Source organism: Dryobates pubescens, chromosome 15 (assembly GCF_014839835.1).
Source record: "Dryobates pubescens isolate bDryPub1 chromosome 15, bDryPub1.pri, whole genome shotgun sequence".
Taxonomy (NCBI): domain Eukaryota; kingdom Metazoa; phylum Chordata; class Aves; order Piciformes; family Picidae; genus Dryobates; species Dryobates pubescens.
This window is the reverse complement of record NC_071626.1, coordinates 27,651,513-27,672,158: the sequence shown is the minus strand read 5'-3', so window position 1 is coordinate 27,672,158 and position 20,646 is coordinate 27,651,513. Positions and strand designations below refer to the sequence as shown.

The following is a 20,646-nucleotide window of genomic DNA, read 5'->3' as shown; positions in this document are numbered from 1 at the left end:
CCAGGTGGCCAAGATGGCCAACGGCATCCTGGCCTGCATTAGGATTAGTGTGGCCAGCAGGAGCAGGGAGGTCATTGTGTCCCTGTACTCTGCACTGGTTAGGCCACACCTTGAGTCCTGTGTCCAGTTCTGGACCCCTCTGGGACCTTGAGACTCTTGAAGGTGTCCAGAGAAAGGCAACAAGGCTGGGGAGAGGCCTTGAGCACAGCCCTGTGAGGAGAGGCTGAGGGAGCTGGGGTTGTTTAGCCTGGAGATGAGGAGGCTCAGGGGAGACCTCATTGCCCTCTACAACTACCTGAAGGGAGATTGTAGCCAGGAAGGGGTTGGTCTCTTCTCCCAGGCAGCCAGCACCAGAACAAGAGGACACAGTCTCAAGCTGCACCAGGGGAAGTTTAGGCTCGAGGTGAGGAAAAAGTTCTTCATGGAGAGAGTCGTTCGTCATTGGAATGTGCTGCCTGGGGAGGTGGTGGAGTCCCCATCCCTGGAGGTGTTCAAGAGGGAATTGGACGTGGGACTTGGTGCCATGGTCTAGTCATGAGGTCTGTGGTGACAGGTTGGACTTGATGATCTTTGAGGTCTCTTCCAACCTTAGTGGTACTGTGATACTGTGATCATAGGATCAAACATAAGCAGTTCAAATAGGAAAGAGGAACAGGAAAAGTCTTAGTGTGGTAGGTTGAGAGAGGGCTTAGCTCTCCCTCCTCCACAGAGTAAGAAACCACAACTAGCCCAGTCGAAAGAGCAAGCTATATATTTACAAGCATATATGGAAAGCAGGTTATATATAACACAATATATATAGGTATTTACAATATATACACAGAAATACACAGCAAAGAGAAATAACACAACAAAAATCCCTCCCCGAGGGAGGGATCCCCTCCTTGGAACCCCCTCTCTCCCCCCCCACCTCCCTTTTTCCCCAGAAAGGGTTTACAGAGAGAGAAAGGCAAGTTACTAAGGAAAAGAGTGGTTAGTAAGCTTCAAAAGCCCATGCAGGATTAGTGTTTGCTTATCTGAAGGCCAACTCCAGCAGTTCGCAGAGAGAGCAGGCAGGGAGAACAGGCTGAAACTCCAGCTCCCCCAACTCCCAAACAAAACTGAACTGAGGAAAAAAAAAATTCCAACTGCTTCACAATCTAAAGCTGGATTTTTGTTTATCAACCAATGAAATTCTTTTAGAATATCAGAATCTTTTGGTTCTAGTACCGAAAACATTAGCCAGTGTGTTCCAGCAGTGTTTGTTCTTAAAGGCACAGCCTCAAACAACCACAGTTAGTTTAATGAAAACACCTGTTTCCTGCAAGTAAATCTGTGCAAGATTCTGTTGATCATTTTTGCTGCAGCACCACTTGTCCTGGGGTTTCTTTATGAGAGAATTTGGGATCAGTTCTCCTGTGCAGCTGCAGTGGCACTGTTGCCATGCTGTGAAGCAGAGGCTCTGCTGCTGTTCTGCTGTAGCAATCCTTCTGATGTCCATTGAGGCCCAGGTCCTGGTCATGTCCATGCACCTGTGCTGCAAGAGCCTACCATTATGCCTTATGAATGAGCAGATGTGTTTGTGGTAGCTCAGATACATCTTCCCTTTCCCCAACTCCATCTCTTGTTCTCTGGACATCTGAATCATTTTCGATCAGATCCTATTGCTGTTTGGAGTCCAGACAAGCATCCTCTGAGGGAACTCCAACCTTTCCCACAATGTGTGGCTCTTCCTCTTGCCCACACCTCCTTTAGGCTGGCTTGTGGAATACGTGATTGCAGAGGATGCCCCACATGGTAGCCAGAGTGATTGTGCTTCTGACATGTGGAGATGCACTGCACGATGGGGCTGCGGAGGCAATGAGAGGACCTTGTGGTTTTGGTAGCAGCTTGATAGAACGACCCAGACCATAGCTGTGCTGGAGCCTTGTATAGAGTTCATGGAACGTTTCCATGGGTTTCCATCAAGCCAAACAAGTACCCTCTGTTGTGGGTTTTCTGGGGAAGAGAGGCTATCCTTTGTATGAGAAGGTTTGGTTGTCCCTGCAAATCTGAGCATTACTGGGTGTCAGCTCCAGCCTCATCCTGTAAAAATTTGTGGTTGAGGGATGTATCACAGCCCCCTGAAAAATCCCCAGGGGAAAGCTGCTTGTATTTTTGGCTGAGCACAACATCCCGCAGGCTTTGCTGTGAGCAGCTGTGCAAGAACTTTCATGCTTGCCAGGCTTTTAAATGCCAGAATTTAAATCCTCTTCTGTGGAGGTGGAGACTACAAAACCATATAGGTTTCTTGCTACTGCTTATTTTTGGAAGTTGCCAATGCAATTCAAAGCAAACATCCTAGTGACTTAAAGAAGACTGGAATATTTGTGGTCTTATTTTTCTGGCAATAGATGATGCTGAATTGTGATCAAAATAGGATAAAATGCAATTATTTTGTCTGCTTCTGCCAAGTGTCAGAATGATTCTTTTATTGATGTGCTTTTGGCTTTTACCATTTATTATCTGGTTGGATGAGATAGAAAGAAAAGCTTTGCAGAGGAAATCCATTTAAAGAAAGCCATTAATTTTTACTGGCCATCCTGGATTTTTAATTTTTATTTTTCACAGGTGAACCCTGCCATAACCAAACCATGAGTATCCTGTGGTGAAAGAACAGGTTCCATTTTCATTTGAACAATTTAAGGATTTGTGTGTAGATGGTTGTGTGGAAAATTGACAGAGATAAAAGTTGTTGGAAGCAGAGTGTTTGGTATTTCATGTAAACAGCAATGGCACAGACACAGTTGACTTACAGGCTGCTGACAGAAGTAATTTGCTGCCAAGTTTGGAATTTTCTTCGTTCAGATTCTTTCTGTGGTGCTCTGTGACTTTGGCACTGAGTGTCATTTGATTGCAAACATCAAGAAGTTTCTCTGAAGGGATTCCAGCTCTGCAGGATGTTACTTTGCTTCTTTATTACATTGCCAGCAGACAGGTGCCATTCCTGTTTAAAAAGAACAAGCTATTTTGTAGGAGGTTAAAAGCAGCAGACCATTTCCTAACAAGAAAATACTGAAGAAGGTTTTTTCTTTAATTTGGTTGGTTGGTTTAATTTGGTGCTGTTTTTTGATGGTTTTATTTATTTTTAATTTGGAGCTGGCTGTGGCATATTTATGGGTTGCTTTATTTAATCTGACAGAAGCAAAGGCACATACCAGATCAAATGTCAGACTAAGAATTTTCAGGAGAGGACGTACCTTATTCCTGAAGTATTTAGCATTGAAATCGAGTAAACTGTTATTTAAGCAGCGGATGCATAGGCTTTATTTTGAAGGAAAAGTTTGTGTCAAACAGGCTGAGCTTCAGTTTGAGGATGATACGGCTTTTGACACACAGCCTGGCTCCAAACTAGGACTGTCGCTTTCCAATTTGTGAATTTGGCCAAATTCTTGGTGCAAATGAATAGGTTGATAAACATTTCTCAATTTAGACAGCATCTTCAAGAGAATCCATACAAGCTTTTTGGTCTTCATTTACACAAGCAAATTCAACAGTAATGCCTCATACACTAGCTCTTGCTTTCTCCATGCTCGCTACCTGCTCCCAAAACATCTGTGCTAACATGGCCCTTTAACCCGTCCCTCAGAGCTTGCTGTCCTAAAGCAGAATCAGTCAGGGGAGGAAGAGAAGGGTAGTTTATCAAATGCATGAATCTACTCCTGTAATAGTTCAAATCAGGAAAAACAGGTCAGACCCAACCAGTGTGTTAGCCTGTTTGCCCAACACAGCAGTGAGGGAAAAGTAACACACAAAAACTTGGGATCGAGACAAAAAAGTGAGATTTACTGAGCAAAATCAGATAAACAGGGTACAAAATGCACAATTCCCTTAGCCTGTTGGCAGGAAAAGCACAGCACAAAGCATCAGCAAGCAAGCCAAAAGCCCAAGCCAGAAAACTGCTCCCCATTCCTTCTTGTCCTGCTGCAATGCCTGCAGAAAGCCAACCCCCAAGAACCCAGAACTCAGAAGCAGCAGGCAAAACAGGAAGCCTTCCACGTTGCAATCTGAACTTCAAGCCCCATCACACTTTGCTCCAGCCAGCACTTCCATTTTTGAAGCTGGCATGACTGCAGCATGGTTGGATAACAGCAGCAGGTTCAACTCAGCCCATGACAACCCTGCTCAAATTTTACCTGTCCCTTGTTTTCACTTACTTTCTTGTTATCACTTACTGTGTCTTTCTAGAAGTTTATAAATTGATGGTGCTTGACATTAGGGCTGTGAACTCCTCACGCACATTCTGCTGTACTGTGCTGAAGGTCCACAGTTCTCCTGCCCCATCACAGTGGTGTGATAACTGCTCCTGCTTCTGTCTTGTGTCAAGGACTCAAACTGTGGCTGCATGATTCTTCCCCACTCTCCAATTAGGTGGAAAATGACATTTTAAATTGAATTTGACAAATGGTTTCAGATTACAAGTGAATTGTGGAAGAATTAAATAAAACAATTCAAAACCAAGCAGGTTTTGAAGTAAAGCAATACTTTTCAAGCTGCATTTGCAGGCAGCTTGAGGTGCTTCTTTTGTCCCTACATTTCTTTACTGGTTGTGCTCACATTTCCTTCTGAAACTAGACTTTTACTTACCACTTTCCCATGCCAGCTGGATCTACCAGAAATGCTCACCACTCAAACATTATGGACCTCTCTAAGCAATGTACAGTTTCTTTTAGTGACGATTCCGAACGACAGCTTAATGTGATTCAGTCCAGCAAATAGATTTAAGGAGTAATAGAACATCCTTTGCCCTGATTGAGAGCAGGCTCTACTGTACAAGTGTGCTTTTTTCCCCTCCTTCTTCAAGTCAAAGTCTGTATCAGTAAGTTAGTTAAATTCTTTAGAGTATTGTTTTGGGAGCTGCGATTTGGACCGCTTGACCCTTCACTGCCCTTATGCTTCACATCACTGCCTGTCACCTTTTTTAGGGTTGATGCATGAAGGAGGGAGAACTTGATGGTTCTTTTCTCTAGGTGAGCTCTTTTCTGTTCTCAGCATGTCCTCCTGGTTGTGGTAGGAACAAATGCATCCATCCCTGCCTTGGGACTGGGTGCTTGTGCTCCTGCCTCTGGTCAGCATATTTACCACTGGACTGTGCTGATCAGAGTCCTCACTGCGCTTTCTGGGGGCTGGTGCCATGTGTTTGCAGTAGGTAGACTGCCTCAAAGCGGTGGTTTCTCTTTTGTACTCTTACCTTTGGAGACTTTTTTTCCCCTGATCCTTATTTGATCCTTTTTTGGCACTGTCTCTGAATCCAGGGTGGTTTGCTGTTGCTGGCAGTGGTATGTATTATTTCCTACTTTGAGGTGTGTATCTTTCCTCTCCTGTGTGGAGAGCAGGAGGCTTGCCAGAAACAAACACTGATTCCTGTGTGCTTTCCCTGACCTGAATGGATTTATTCCTCTTCTTATGTCCTGTGTTAATTTTCTCCAATTTTTAAATTTGTCTTTAGAAGTTTGGTTACTGGGATCTTAGGTAAAGACAATGGCAAAAAGCCACTACATATACACAATGGTAAGGCCACTGTGATTCCTTCTGTATATTAGCAGACAAGGTGGACCAGTGTGTGTTTGCTGACGTGAAAAGCGTTATGGAGACCCTCAAAGCAACACAGCAGGCCTCTGTATCTCTTGTGGCACACTTGTCAGTTTTTATTCTGACACTGGATTCCCACCTCAGTAATTCCCATTCACAATAATGGAGTCTTGTGCATGACTGCAGGATAACCTCCTCCCCTCTTCATATAAAAGCTGGTGAGTCAGTCAGATTTTTGTGGTCAAATGAGTGTGTTTTAGATACCTCGTAGACCCCAAGAGTCCATGTCTGTGTGTAGTGGGTCTGCAAGTGGCCCCTTTACCAAGGATGGCCCTGCAGAATAAGTGTGGCTGCTGGATGCCATGCTGTGATTTGGGGCAGGCTGTATTTGAGAGCAGCCAGCTCTGTTTCATGCAAACACACAAAGGCAACAGTGAGCCTGTAGGAGTCACGGCTGTCCTCTGTGGTTTTGGTCCCATCTGCTCATGCTAGATTGGCTCATGGAAAGCACAGCTGCTTTATTAAGTGGAGCTGCCCTGGGGAAGGCAGACTCTTTCCTGCCTTTGGTGCTGCAGTCCAGCTCTTGAGTCTCGCTGGGGATGGAACTGAATGGAGCTTCAGCGGTGCCAGATTTCTGGGATACTGCCACTGGATCTCTAACATCAGCAGAGGTCTAAATATTTCCATGTATCTCCATCTCTTGCTTCCATTCTCTCCTTTCTGACTTCTCTATGTTCCCCTTCTTTTCATGCCTACCTTTTCTTTCTCCTTTTTTCCTTCTCTTCCTTGTAGCACATACTCACATAGCCTTTTCTTCAGACGCTAATTATCAACCTCTGCAGTCCAAGCAAATGGTCTCTGCTAGGTGGGTGCAGGCATTGCAAGGGAGTGAGAGTCTCCCATCTTGGTGGCTGTATAGAAGCAATGCAAGGAGAGTCTGATGCTGTTCCTGATGTAGGCTCCTGCTAGATGGTGTTTGGTAGGGATAGAGACCCTGGGGAATTGATACAAATCTGTAGTAAGCATTGTGAGTGGAGATTAACATCCGCCCCCACCAGTGGCTTGTACTCAGAAGCAGAGTGAGTTGTCACTGAAAGCAAGAACAAGAACATCTTAGCAGTTCCTCTACTAAATATCAAATCCCTGCTCCACAGTACAGAACCACTGAGGTTTTCCCAATTGAAGTAGTTGTACAACTTGGTTGATGCAGGCAAATCTTGCTAATTGCTTTTTCAGGAACAGCCGAACTGTTTTACCTAACACTTTTCAGAAAGAAAACAGTTTCAGCTTGACACAAGTTCCTGGAATAGAAAACTTTCAGACTGACTGAATAAAGCTTGCCAAAACAACAAGCAGCTGAAAATAGGGTTTGCAGTTGATTGTGTGGAGTAGCCAAAGCTGCTATTAGTGCTGCAGTTGCTTGAAATACCTACCCCTATGCCAGCCCTTAAGTGGTCTCGGACAGGGAATAATCAGCCCAGTGGTGAATTTCTGTGCCTTGGGTGTGCAGAGAAAAATATAATGGCTTAGATCAATGGAAGCTTTAAATTGCAGACATAGTGCTTTGGTTTCCTGAGATCTGGTGGAAGGTGGCTGTGCTTTGATGAGGTCTTATTTTCCATGACAGCCCTCCTGCACCTTGTCTCTTCCTTGCATTGGTGGAATGTCAGGTACGAAGGGAAGCCCTGTTTAATCTTTCTTCTTTGGCATGTTAACTCCATTTTGCTGATTTCTTTTTTTTTTTTTCTCTCTCTTTATATTTGTGATGACTTACTGTGCCTCTCTCTCCTCCATTCCCTGTTCCTCCCAGTTTTCTTCCTCTACTTTCATCCTCCCCACACAGAATGGTCTGGGTTGGAAGGGACCTTCAAAGGTCATCTAGTGCAACCTCCTGTGCAGTAAGCAGGGGCATCCTCAACTAGATCAAGTTGTCCACACAGAATAAATTTGTCTTGCCTAAAAAGAACAAGGAAAAGGCACAACTGGGATCACTTTTTCTGCTGTGTGTGCCAGTGTAGTTATGCCCTGCTCTGCTTTCCCCAAAAGTCCAATAAACAGGAAGAACTTCAAATGTGGCCACAACTGAAAATGTATATGAAGAATATGTGACACTATCAGTGGGAGTGAGATAAAACAGTCATGCCTTTCATAAAATCTCTCCATGACCCCCTGAAGAATTGGTGATCCATCTTGTGTTTGTGTGTGTTTATGCATGTGGGTCTGCGTGGGCACTGGTGGCTGTGGTTTGAGGCTCTCCGGGGTGATACTGAGAGAGGATGCCACACGTATGTGGCAGAGAATGCCAAGACTGCTCCTAAAGAAGGAAGTAGGAGGCTTTTACTTTCTTCCCCCTTTGCAAAACCTGTGACTATGCCAGGTGTTTTCTTCTCTGCATTGACAGGTATTCTAAGCAAGTTAAAAATTCAGACATACCTGTAATGTGTTGGGTTTTTTCTTTCTCTTTTTCATTTTTTTAGCCCCATGATGGATTTTCTCCCTGGGATATCACATACACTTGCCCTTCAGTGGCTGTCCTCAAGGAGCTTGAAAGGTTACTTCTCCAATATAAGACTGGAGAGATTATAAGGAAGTTATAGAATCATAGAATCATTTTGGTTGGAAAGGACTTTTAAGAACATTGAGTCCTGTGGCTCCTCTAAAACTTGCACATTCTCAGCAGAGGAGTCTGTCAGAGTGGTTTGGAAGTGTGTGTCCATTTAGCTTTGACATTCACTTAAAATAGCTGCCTCTAAGTTTAAAAATGGGCTAGAGGTGCCTTATTATGCATAATTGATATTCTTGATTTTATACTCATCTTTCTAACACCTTCCTTTAGTATTAGGGTTTTTTAAGAGCTAGTTCAAACCCCTAGTGGTTGCTGGGAGTTGGATCTGCTTTCTGATAAGAATACAAATGGGAGCAATGATCTCACAGTGGAGAGACCTGGCCATAACAAGCTGTTGAAATACCAAAGCTTGTTCTACAGCAGTATTTACCTTGGTCTTTGTCCTGGTTTTGAGCCAAGAGCTGCCCAGGGCAAAAGAATGGAAAAGATTTTTACCCCTTCCCAAGGAGTAAGATAAAAAGGCTCCACACTGATTGGATGTTTAAAAGGAAGTTCTATTTACAAATATATACAAAAGATATTCAGGTAGAAGAATTACGTTCACAGACTAGGCTCAATCCTTCACCTGGATCTTGCCAGGCCAGAGCCTTCCAGAAACCTCATTCCCCTCTGCCTCAGCAGCCCACGAGCAGCCAAACTGCCCCCCGCCCCCCCAACACTAGACCCAGGCCTACTGCAGGCTTTGACATGCCCTTTGGCTGGAAATTCCCTGCCAGTTATGGCCAGGAGAAAGCCTCTCCCCACAAACCATAAGATAAGGTGTGTGCTCTTCCCGAGACAAGGAGAGAGATTGGCTGTATGCTCCCTTAAATAGTGAGATAAGGGAAATGGAATAGAATAACAGATGACAATATCCTGGGATGAGCTGTCCATCCCCTTGGCACTCTCTGTCCTTTGGAGAACTTTTCTTTATAGTTATAGCAGTTAATTTTTTATTTCCCTTAACCTACAACAGCCTTCTAGATGTCCCTGATGGCAAGCATCCATCATGCATCTTAACTGTTTGTTTGTCTGGTGAGAAAGCTTTCAGAGAGAACACGAGAGCAAGTTCATGTTTTATACCAAAGCTGAGTCAGCTGCAGTGTGGGGTCAGGGTGCTGCCAATACTGGTCTGCAGTAGCTCACACAACTGTGGCAAGGAAGAGCAGCTGAGCATCTCCCCTGCTCCATTCTGTGAACTGGAGATGCCTCCAGTGGTACAGGCAAATTAAAAAAGCTGCCTGCTTCTCCGGTTTGTTTTGATTAACACAGAGTCCATCTGGTACCAGAAAAGTTTACATTCCTGTAAACTGCACAGTACTGAGTTTTACTAGGCCACCTATGCTGCTGGCTTCAATTATAAAACCTCTGAGGGCCCTGATGATGTAATTGATTTCAGGATGAACTGTGATTTTCAGGAAGCTGGAGCTGCCAAGTATCTGTCTTGGCCTCTGTCTCGGTCCAGAGAGGGTAAGAGACTCAATTCTTTTGAATGTTCCTGTGTTATGAAATTAGAGGCACAAACAAGGCCAAAACATCAACAGCAAGGCTCTTTATTAACAGAATAAAGTGGATGGATCAGAAGGGGGGTGGAGGGGGCGGAATAGAGAGAGGGAGATGAGGGAGAGAGAAGTGGAAAAGAATTATATTACCACCCACCGCCCCCCAAGACAGTTTGGATTTGTGGAGGGAGGGTGCTGCCACTTAGGCATGGAGGAGATGTCATCCTTGTTGGTTGTACTGTCCTCCACTGGGTGAGGGAAGGGAGAGATCCCAAAGTCCAAGTCCAAGTCCTTCTCTGAGCAAGCTCTTCAGCTCCATGAGTTGCAGCAGGTGGAACTTAGGACACAGAGAGAGGGTTCCTCCTGGTCTGCTTGTTGCAGGCTACGTGGTGATGTGTCTGTCCTTTTCTCTAGAGGTATTTTCTTTGTTTTCCTTTAGAGCAGGCATTGCCCAGGTCTTTTCCTTCTCTGAGCCAGTATTGCTCAGGTCTACAGTTTTTTAGGTGTGTGTCCAGGTGGTGAATCCATTCTTCTTTGCACCATCCTCCCTTTCCCCTTAATTTCACCATTTCATTGTGAATGTCTGGGAGACCCACGCCTTGAAATGTTTGCCTGCTCTGGAGGTAGCATTTTGCTGCAGAACCAACAATACTGTTTTTCTACATACATCCCACGCCTGCTCTCATGTGGGAATGAATGCATGTGTATGTGTGTGTGTTTTGGCATGGGGGGCCACATTAGACTGCTCAAGGTGGAGCTGGTGATAGAATAGAATAGAATAGAATAGAATAGAATAGAATAGAATAGAATAGAATAGAATAGAATAGACCAGGTTGGAAGAGACCTTCAAGATCATTGTGTTCAACCTATCATCCAACACCACCTAATCAACTAAAACATGCAACCAAGCATCCTGTCAAGCCTCGTCCTGAACACCGCCAGTGACGGCGACCCCACCACCTCCTCGGGCAGCCCATTCCAATGGGCAATCACTCTCTCTGTGTAGGGTGTGGTTGCCATGAACAGGGGGATGTTTGGAATCCTGGTGTAGTTGGCAAATGCATGGGAATCTGACCTGTAAATAACTTTATTCAAGGCAGCTATTTAAAACATGTACAAAACAATTAAACTGTGGTAATAGTAGTTTTTTTGGTTGTCCTAGCTAGAAAACAATTGAAAAGCTTTGGCCAATCTCAACATTGTTTGAGCACAGTTCAGAGTAACTTTAGATGTATTTGCAAGCTGCAGTTTTACCTGTAAAATGCTGCTGTGTTTTACATGCAGTGTCACTGACATTTAGCAAACTTCTTACTCAGCTCCCATTTGCAGTTAATTTTTATTTTAATGCATAAACTGTGCGTTATTTTTCACCTGCACCAGACATGAGGTGTTCTACTAGTTACCTTCCCTGAAACAAGCAGTAGCCTCAGTAAGTTTCACTGGAAGCCAGGAGGTTCTTGTAAAGGTTTGATGTGTGGAACATAACCCATACATTTATGCCACTGTCACGGGTTGATCTGTTGGTGTTATGGGTTTACAAACCATAGAGGAAGAATTGGCCTTCCAGAAGTACAGGAAAGTGCATCCCTCTATATAAATGGACATTACTGTCTGCTCTGCCCTTTTCTCCCACTCTCTGCTCCCAGCACATTGGCCACTATCTCTTGTTCGGTGTTTTGGGGCCTTTCTGCAGTCTTGGCCATGTAGCAAATTTCATGCTATATGCAATTTGGCCTAGGTTGCGCGGGGGGAGGGGAAAGAGGCATGGCGGAAGCAGGGCAGGGATTTAGGCCTGGTTTTTGGCCTGGCTTTGGAGAAAGTTTTGGAAGGTTTTGGCCTAGTGAGGTTTTGGAAAAGCCCAGGTGGAGAACTGGGCCAAGGCTGAATACAAATTTGTGTGTTTTGTGTATATCTGTGAGTAGTTTTTCCATTTAAGTTTCCAATTCTGTGAGAGAGGTTTTATTCTAGTCCTTTGGGGTGAGGGGGTGTGTGTGGGGGGGTGTATAAAACAGCTTCCTGTCTGCTCAGCCCAAGACAGATGGATAGACAGCTGGATTACCACCCAAGGAATCATGTTTTCAGGACAGCAGCTTTCTCAAAGTGGAAAAGGGGTTGCTTTTTAATTGGTTCCTTCCACAACAGTTCATTACTTGACTGAAGCTGCAAAGCAGCGTTTGAGGGAAGGACCAGAAAGCTCAGGGCTCTCTGAGCTCCTGGCTTCACCCATTTCCAGTTGCTTTCACTCCAGTTTGCTGCCCATCTGATCTCTAGCACAGAATGGTGATTTGGAGTTGGTGTCAGTGTGGGTTTGGTTGTTTTTTGCTTTTTGTTGGTTTGGGGATTTGTTTGGGTTTGGGTTTTTTTGTCTGTTTGTTTGTTTTCCTGGACATGTAACTGCTTTACAAGATAAACCATGAGGGGCCTCTCAGGGTGTTTTGAAATGCTTTCAAAGGCCAGTTCTGCCGTGGCTGGAGCTAACCTGCAATTTGCTAACCTGAAGTTTAGTGGAGTGCTTCACATTAACTTTGACTTGCTCATGCCTTAAAACAGTATTGAGTAGCTTGCATGGTGTTATGCTTGCTGCAAGGAAGGTGCAAGATGTGGACAGCATTTTAATTACTTATAGGCAAACAAAAAAGAGTCAAATTCAAGATGTTTAAAGAGTAAGTGTTCCTGCACTGCATTGCCAAGGATGAGAGAGCAACTGCTGTCTTCCACAAATTTTCTGGCTCTTTTCTGCTCAGGCCAGGCTTGAGAGACCAGGGGGATTGTAATAATGAAGGTTCCTCTACATGCTGTGATGGTGTTCAGACCTAGATCAATGTTTGCAAGGCCCCAAAACACAGATGCACTTTTTTCTGGCTCTCAGCAGCCTAAAATGAAGCTTACTATTCTTGCTGAGGGGCAGCACATTAGCCCTAGCAGTTGCTCCAGCTGGAACAACTTTGGTGCAAACTTTTTCTCTTAAAAGCCAGATACCTGCTGAGCATGCAAAATAGTGGGGACTGCACATCCCCAGCTCCCCACAGGCACTGCCACCTGTTCTTGTAGCTTGCCTGACCATGGGTGGCTGTTCTGGAAGGTGGCAGATAGTATGGAGATGACAGCCACCTCGTTAGTCTGAGGTGGTATAAGGTGATACAGTTTCTCATGGATGAAGTTAGCAGACTTGTTGGCACCGACAAAAGTGCTCCTCTTAATCTAGGCTTGGAGAAAAAAGCTGAACTGTTTTGGCTGTCCTTTACCAGAATAATTTCACCTAAAGCAAGTATTTGTCATGGAAATTTTGTGCCCAAAGTGTTGCAGTTAGTTAAAACTACAAGCAAGGGACAACAGGCTCCTGAAAAGTCAGGCAAAGTGATTAACAGAAGACTCTCCTCCCTCCAGCCATTAAAATGTAAACAAGATGCAACCTAACACTTCTGTTCCTGTGGCAAGTCCCAGGGTGACTGAGTTTCCAAAACCCAAAAATAACAGTAGGGAACAAAGACGGAGGTTCGATCTAAGGCTATTAAAGTCACTGAGAGCCTTTCCTTTGGGCTCTGCTGGGTTCTGCTGGATCAGCGCCACGGTGAGCACTTGAAGGCCAGCCTGACCTTTCATAGACAGGGAAAGCCGAAGGCTTAGTTTCATCTCACTTGTACTTTCTGGAGCCTGGTGAAAGTCAGTGGCTGCTGAAAAATCTTTGCGCTTTCCAGAGTTCAGTCCTTGAAAACTGGTCTGACGTTTAAGTCAGACTTGGTGCTTAAATGTTAACATTTGTAAATAAGTAGACCCCAAAGACTGAAAGTCACCTGGCTTGCTTTACAATGTGTGGTTTGGTTCCCAAGTTTTAATCACAACACAAATAAAGTTTTCTAAAGAACAGTCATTTAGTAGAGAGCTCCTAGATAATTATGAGCCAGCAGTGTGCCCAGGTAGCCAAGTGGGCCAACAGCATCCTGGGCTGTGCCAGCAGTATTCTGTCCAGCAGGAGCAGGGAGGGGATTGTCCCCCGGCACTCAGCACTGGTGAGGCTGCACCTCCTGCGCTCTGCTCAGCTCTGGGCACCGCAGCACAAGAAGGACATCGAGGGGCTGGAGCCGGGACAGAGAAGGGCACTGAGCTGGGGCTGGAGAGCAAGGCCTGAGAGGAGCAGCTGAGGGAGCTGGGGCTCTTTAGTCTGCAAAAAAGGAGGCTGAAGGGAGACCTCATTACTCTCTACAGCTACCTGAAAGGAGGCTGCAGAGCGGTAGGCTCTGAGCTCTTCTCACAAGTAACTAATGACAGAAGGAGAGGGAATGGCCCCAAGCTGTGCCAGGGAAGGGTTAGGCTGGACATTAGGAAAATTTTTCTTGGAAAGGTTTGTATGGCACTGGCACAGGGAGGTGGTGGAGTCACCATCCCTGGATGTGTTTAAAAGCCATCTAGGTGTGGTGTCTGGGGACATGGTGCGGTGACAGACTCAGAGTGGCAAAATGGCTGCACTGGATGATCTTGGAGGGCATTTCTAGCCAGGATGATTCCATGATTCTGTGATTCTAGTTGTACTTACTTCCTCTTTTTAAACTCTGCCGCTGTTTATTGGCTGGCTTTGCCCCTAGTGCTTTTGTCTGCAATGTAATCTTTTCTCCATCTTGCAAACTTCCTACTACAGAAAATCTGAACAAAAAGCCAGATATTAAAGACTCTTGGCAGCATTAGGAAGTGCTGCTATCTTGGGTTTTTTTAAGACTTGGAGGGTGGAAGCTGTCAGATAGACTTATCTTGAGGATTGGAGAAGTAACTTGCTAAACATTCACAGGAGAAATGCTTTCTTGCTTGTAAAGGTAACTTGCATGCAGGTGTTGTGATTCATGTTGCAGTTTTGTAAATAATTTAGAGTATCCGGATACAGATTGTATGCTGCACAGAGAAACCTGCAAATGTTTTTCCTTCTGAATTTATTTTGTTTACTTGATACTTGTAGCTTCTTTAAATTGTCTTCCCCCCCCAATCATTTTCTAGCTCCTATATGCTTAAAATATTCCTGTTGTCTCTTCTGTATTTTCTTTTTGTTTCTTGTCACTTTATTATGAAGGTTCAATAGGAATAGAATTATCATTGAAATAATGTCATAGGTATGGCACCATTTGTTATGTTAAGTAAGCTGCTTTGAATTTGGCATATGCTTCTACTCTGTATTAAAATAAAGGTATGGCTATGGCTTCATGTATAGCTTAATTTTACTGATTGAGAAACAGGAAGGTTTTTATGAACACTCTTACAACAATAAGCCACCTCTGTGTTTGTCTCTGTGCAGTTAATTGCTATAACACCTGTCAGCAGACTTGTAATGAAACTAAAGTGTGCAGAATACACTTAAAAATAAAGCATGAAAGAAATTCTGTTCTGTGAAACAGTTATTCCCAGCCCCAGAGACTGATCAGAGAGCTGGGAACAAGGAGGTTTTGCATTGTAATCATGGGCTAAAATTGAATTGGGCTGTTGGGGTGACCTTTTAAAAACATGGCTTGGTGGTAGTCTTCTAGGTGCCTGAAGAGAGCAATCCTAGCGAGACACCCATGGGGGTTTTCTGACGATTAAGGGGTTAACTGATCATTAAAAACCCCCGCAACAATCAAAACAAACCAAACACACCAAAGCAAAACTAGATTTTGGTGGGGAAACTGCAATGTATGATAGTGTGTATTATTTTGAAGTGGTCTCTGTATTTTGCTTCAGTCATGTGGAAAGAATGTTGAAGAGCAAGAGTGATGTTAGCGTGCCATGGCTTCAGGTGGTTGAAACAACATACAGGGCTTTTTTCCAATTTGGAAAATGAGTTACTCTTTCAAAGTATTTCAACAAATATTTCTTTACTTTTATTTCAGCTACCTGAGTGCATATAACAACCAGAATTTCTTATATATTGCAAGGCCTTTTATGAAGAGAGCTGCTTTGGTGATAAGCTACGTAAGTACCAGTGGACTTGACCACGGCAAGAATTAACATTATGTGATGGTATACCAAGAGACTCAGAAAGCTTAGATGAGAGATCTTAATATAAACTAGTCTTGAAAAATAGTCTAGAAAACTTAAGCTGGGCAGAGACAAGAACATTGCTGTGTTTTCAGTTTACATTTTTGTTTATAGTGGTTGCCTATACAACCATGTAATCATCTCTAAGTGTTTCCTGCCCCCCTACAAGGGGACTGGCTGGTGCTGGGCATGCTTTTAGTGGCATGCTGTTAGTTTCACTGCAGGGCTCAGCAGGAATCATAAGAAAAGCGCTGTTTGCAAATATTTACTGCTTGGTATGCTCCGAGCAGGACTTGACACATTACAGAGGAAAGATAAGCTCGTCCGTGGGCCTGTGCTGGGCCTGCGGCTCACTATACTGCTCTAGGAGCCAGATCTTGCTTGTCCCTTGACAAGCAGTTCCCAGTAAGGTGGAGGAGTGCCAGCCTGTGGAATTCCTTCCAGGTATTAAGATTACACAACATGAGAAACAGTGATGGAGCTTGTCCTGGCACCTGTGCCAGCGTGAGTAAACCACAATAGCTTTTAAGATATCAGCCCCTCTGGATTTAGGTAGATGTCAATAGCAAAGTGTGGCAGTCTGAGCCACAGTAGGGTGATAAAGTTGTCCTTCAAAATGCTGCCTTTGTCATGGGTAGCCAAGATATGCCAGTTCACAGTCAGTAGCGCACATATGAATGGGGAAGGTACAAAACAGCATAGGGTGCTGCCTGTGCTGAGGGTTGGCACATCGGTCACCCTGTGTAGGGTGGCAAAATTGGATTTTGCAAAACCTGCTGAGCTGGCTCACTTCTAGGTAGAGAGCAGAGCATGGAGAGCTATCACAACAAAAATATTTGCTGGAGGTCTTGCTGCTTCTTAGTAGTGCATTGCTAACTGAGATACTCTTCTTTGAAGGTGATTCTTGTGTTGTATTTCCGCCTGTGGATAATGGGGGGATCCATGCCGATGTTTTCAGAGCAGGACAACCCAGCCTCATTCTCACCATACTTCCTGACGAGGTACAAAGACAACAAAAGTTTATGAAAGATTTGACATTCGCTTTGGTATTAAGTTTTGCTTGCATGGAAATGTTTTACAGATGGCAAATGAGAAGACTTACTTGATTGTCTGAACTTATTACTTCTCTTTAGCCAGATATGGCGACGACGGAGGTTCTTGGAATCAATACGGCTGACCAATATGATCGGGTATTGATCCTTTATTGTTCCAGTATTGCAGGCCTATGGCTCAGGCCTATGGTGAAAGCATGGTGCAGTAAAGCATGGAAGGAGAGGAGACAGGACAGGCAGGAAAAGAAGAAGAAGAAGAAGAAGTGCGTAGCAAGGAAACTGCTACAATTTGTATAACCTTGGTATGCCTTGTTGGCATGGAGTCATTGGTTCCCTATGAGTGACCACACATCACACTATCGTAGGTTATTGGTCCAACTATGGATGACACACGAGGTTTGTTGATGCAGGTGCATGTCCTGTTGTCCCGAGATAACTCACTATGTTTCTAGCTACCAGCATCTTGTTTTAGTTACAGTGCTGCAGGCACAGCACTGTTTTGGCATACTGGTAGCTGGCTCTGCACTTATGCCAAGCATGGCCTACCACCATCAGGCTCTTAGGCCTGAACTGCCAGATTGCTCACACCACTCGTTGCTGGTGTTCCCACACTTCTCCTTATTGCTCTGCCTAGAATAGAAAGGTACCAGCATTATTTGAACCCTAAAGCATCCTCTGAGTTATGTTACAGATGCTTTCTTACTGAAATATATGGGCTTATGTTAATGCAAAGCCAAAAGAATAGAGTTTAATTGCCTGAGCTGGAAAGTCCAGGGACTGCAGCCTAATCCTAAACCTTTAAACTGGCAATGGAGATGGAATCATTCAGAGTTTCAGCTTCAGCTGAAGTTTGTGTGAAAAGGGGATGACCATGCCTGTTGGTGTCAGTGGCTGATTAGTGACGGTGGGAGGCAGGACCCTGGTGGCTCAGAGGACTGAGCAGCACTGGTTCAGCATAGGATGAGCTGCTGTGGATTAATTAAAAACAATGAACCCAAAATGTCTATTAACAGCTTTTTATTATTTTATCACTATAGTTTCTTAAAAGATACATGAGTGGTTACATTTGGTAAAATATTGTTTTTCCTTCCCTGGAACCTAGTATGTTTTTAGGTTGGCTGATACGACATCCCTCTGGCTCTGCTAGGCAGCAGCAAGGCAGTGGCAGCTGGGACTTAACTCTTCCCTCCAAATTTAACCAAACTGGTGCTACCAGAAGGTGGTAGGAAGTTGGTTTCCTCTTAAAGCAGGGGCATGTGCATAACTGTTTGCTCTGGTTACCTACTGAACTGGGGAAAGCTGCTTTGGAAGCTTCTGAAGGAATTTCCTGATGTTTCAAATGAGAATGGGAGCAGCCCACTCTGTTACTTTCTGGCTCTTCATTCCAACAGTAGAATTTCAGCTGAGACGCAAGTTGAGATCAAGCAATCTTTAGTCAACATCTGCTGCATAACTGGACTGGATCTCTTTTGAGAGACCTTTATGGTAATGTGACAACAGCTTCCATTGCCATCAAAGCTGAAAGTGTCTGATTTGGAAATCACTGATCTGTTCACAGCATTTCTGGCAGAGTCATTAGCACCAGATTCTGTGTGGCACAGTGTGAAGGATTTGCTGCTGTCCCTCTTTGGTACGTTTATGATGAGATAGGGGTCTGTTGTAGTTTGGGCTGGGTGCCCTCTGCTACAGGGGTGTTTCCTGTGTCCAGAAGTCCATCCCAGTGGGTGGACTCAGGAAGTTAGGTATTTCTACCATAATCCCTTGCACCACTATAAATTTTGCGGTGGGGTCTGGCACTTCCTCTTTCCTTCCCTCTCCGAGACTTGGTAACTGGGGGAGAGATCTCCCGGCCATGGGCCTGATTGGGCCCAAGGCCACAGGGGGATGGGCAGTCTCAGGCCTGGCCAGCTGAGACTAGCCCAGCAGAGGGAGGGGGAAGAAGGAGCCCTGGGGGTTTTGGATGCACCCTCAGGTGGGGTTTGGAGTCTTTCTGGGTTTACTTTGGTTCCTTTCTTGTCACCATGTTTCCTTTTGTGCACACTCACTGTTCTCTATTTAAACTCTCCACTACTTTTGCAATCCGTTTGCCTGAGTCGTTATTTCTGCTCGTGGTGGGGAGGGGACCTGCCCCAACCCGTTACAGGGTCATTAAGTCATAAATGATCCTGGCCCGATTCCAGCTACGTATTCTGTTCTGTGACCATCTGTCGAGTGTTTGTCTTTTTATATCTTGTAATGATAGGGGAAACTTTTTAAAATCCAAAAGCCAAGTAATTGTTGGGGTATGAAACAGCTCTTCTCCTTCTACTGAGTATGATCTTAATCCTTGCCTTACACAATTTACCAAGAAGCCTCTGTCTTCCATCCAGAAAGCGCATCCTTTTGGCAAGCCTGCGTGCCAGCCATGGCTTTCTAAGATGCAGAGTTAAATTTAGCTAATCAGTTCCTCCCACAGCTGATGCTCAGACACAGGCCCTGACAACAGAAGCTGAAAAGCACATTTGTTGCTGAATCCTGGTCAGGGTCCTTATCTTGACAAAACCCTCTCCTCACATCCTCTGTCAGACTCAGACTATAACTCTCACCTGAGACTTTATCTTACCATGGTTAGAGCTGAAGCTATTGCTGCAGAACTGACAATATGCCAGTCATGATGAGTGCAGAACTGGGATGGAGCCACCAAGGTTGAGTGATCTGTGTCAGGCCAGCAGGAAGCTTACACTGAGGTACAAGGCTGGGTGCTCAGCTTGGGTGCAAGGAAGAGGGAGGCAAAAGAGGCAAGATACCAAGTTTTAAAACCTGGTATGTCTGCAAGGTGGAAATGAGGAGAGGTGTCAGCTGAGTAAATTGTTTGAAGGTGGATTTGGAGGTGATACAACTTTCTGGAGTTACATTAGGTTAAAATGTAGGACATCAAGGCTCAATGATGTTCAGTAGGTGCTGGTATTCTGCTGGCTGGTGAATGTCCAGTCACATGGGAGAGTTTGTTATGACTGAGGAGAGGTGCGCTGGTGAACCTTGTATTAACTAATAGAGAAGGACTGGTTGGGGACATTAAGGTCAGGAACAGCCTTGGCAACAGTGGCCATGACATGGTGGAGTTTAGTATTTTACAGTGTAGAAGCAGGGCAGTAAGTAGGATTACAACCCTGGACTTCTGCAGGGCCAACTTTGTACTCTTCAGAGATATACTTGCAGGAATCCCATGGGCTAAGACTCTAGAGGGTAAAGGAGCCCAAGAAAGTTGGTCAGTTTTTAAATGCCTCTTCCTCCAAGCCCAAGATAGGTTTGTTTCCCTGAGCAGAAAATTGGGTAGAGGTGCCAGGAGGCCTGCATGCATGAGCAAGGAGCTTCTGAAGGAAATCTCATGGAAGAAAGATACAATTCATAGAAGGGACTTGTCACATGGGAGTAGTTGCTAGGGCATGTAGGAAGGCAACAAGGAAGGCCAAAGCTTGCTTAGAACTAGAACTGGCAAATTAAGGAAAAGAGAACAAGAACTTCTTCAAATGTATCAGTAGTAAAAGGAAGAATAGGGAAGGTGTGGGCCCAGCGCTGAGTGAGGAGGCAGCCCTGAGAGCTGAGGATGCAGAGAAGACAGCGTTGCTCAATGTTTTTACTCTTAAGACTAGCCCATGTGAATTCCAGATCCTGGATGAAGGAGAATAAGCCTGGAGGAGGGAAGACTCTCCACTGGTCGATGACACAAATTGAATATACACAAGTCCATGAAGGCAGACCAGTGGGTGTAGTCTACCTTGATCTTAGTAAGTCTTTTGACATTGTTTCCCATAACATCCTTGTGAGCAAGCTCAGGAAGTGTGGGATAGAAGAACAGACAGTAAGATGGATAAGGAACTGGTTACAAAATAGAGTCCAAAGAGTGGTGGTCAATGGTGCCAAGTCCAGCTGGAGAGCTATGACCAGTGAATTTCCC

At 44.7% G+C, this 20,646-nt stretch overlaps 1 protein-coding gene across 1 annotated transcript in view; it reads left to right on the top strand.

The window, feature by feature from the left end:
* Positions 1-20,646, top strand: part of TMTC1 (transmembrane O-mannosyltransferase targeting cadherins 1) — a 178,622-nt gene that overhangs the window by 54,021 nt on the left and 103,955 nt on the right. Inside the window, exons 5-6 of the mRNA XM_054167616.1 lie at positions 15,510-15,591; positions 16,555-16,658. Of these exons, the coding sequence (XP_054023591.1) occupies positions 15,510-15,591; positions 16,555-16,658 (186 nt within the window). The remainder of the gene's footprint in view (positions 1-15,509; positions 15,592-16,554; positions 16,659-20,646) is intronic.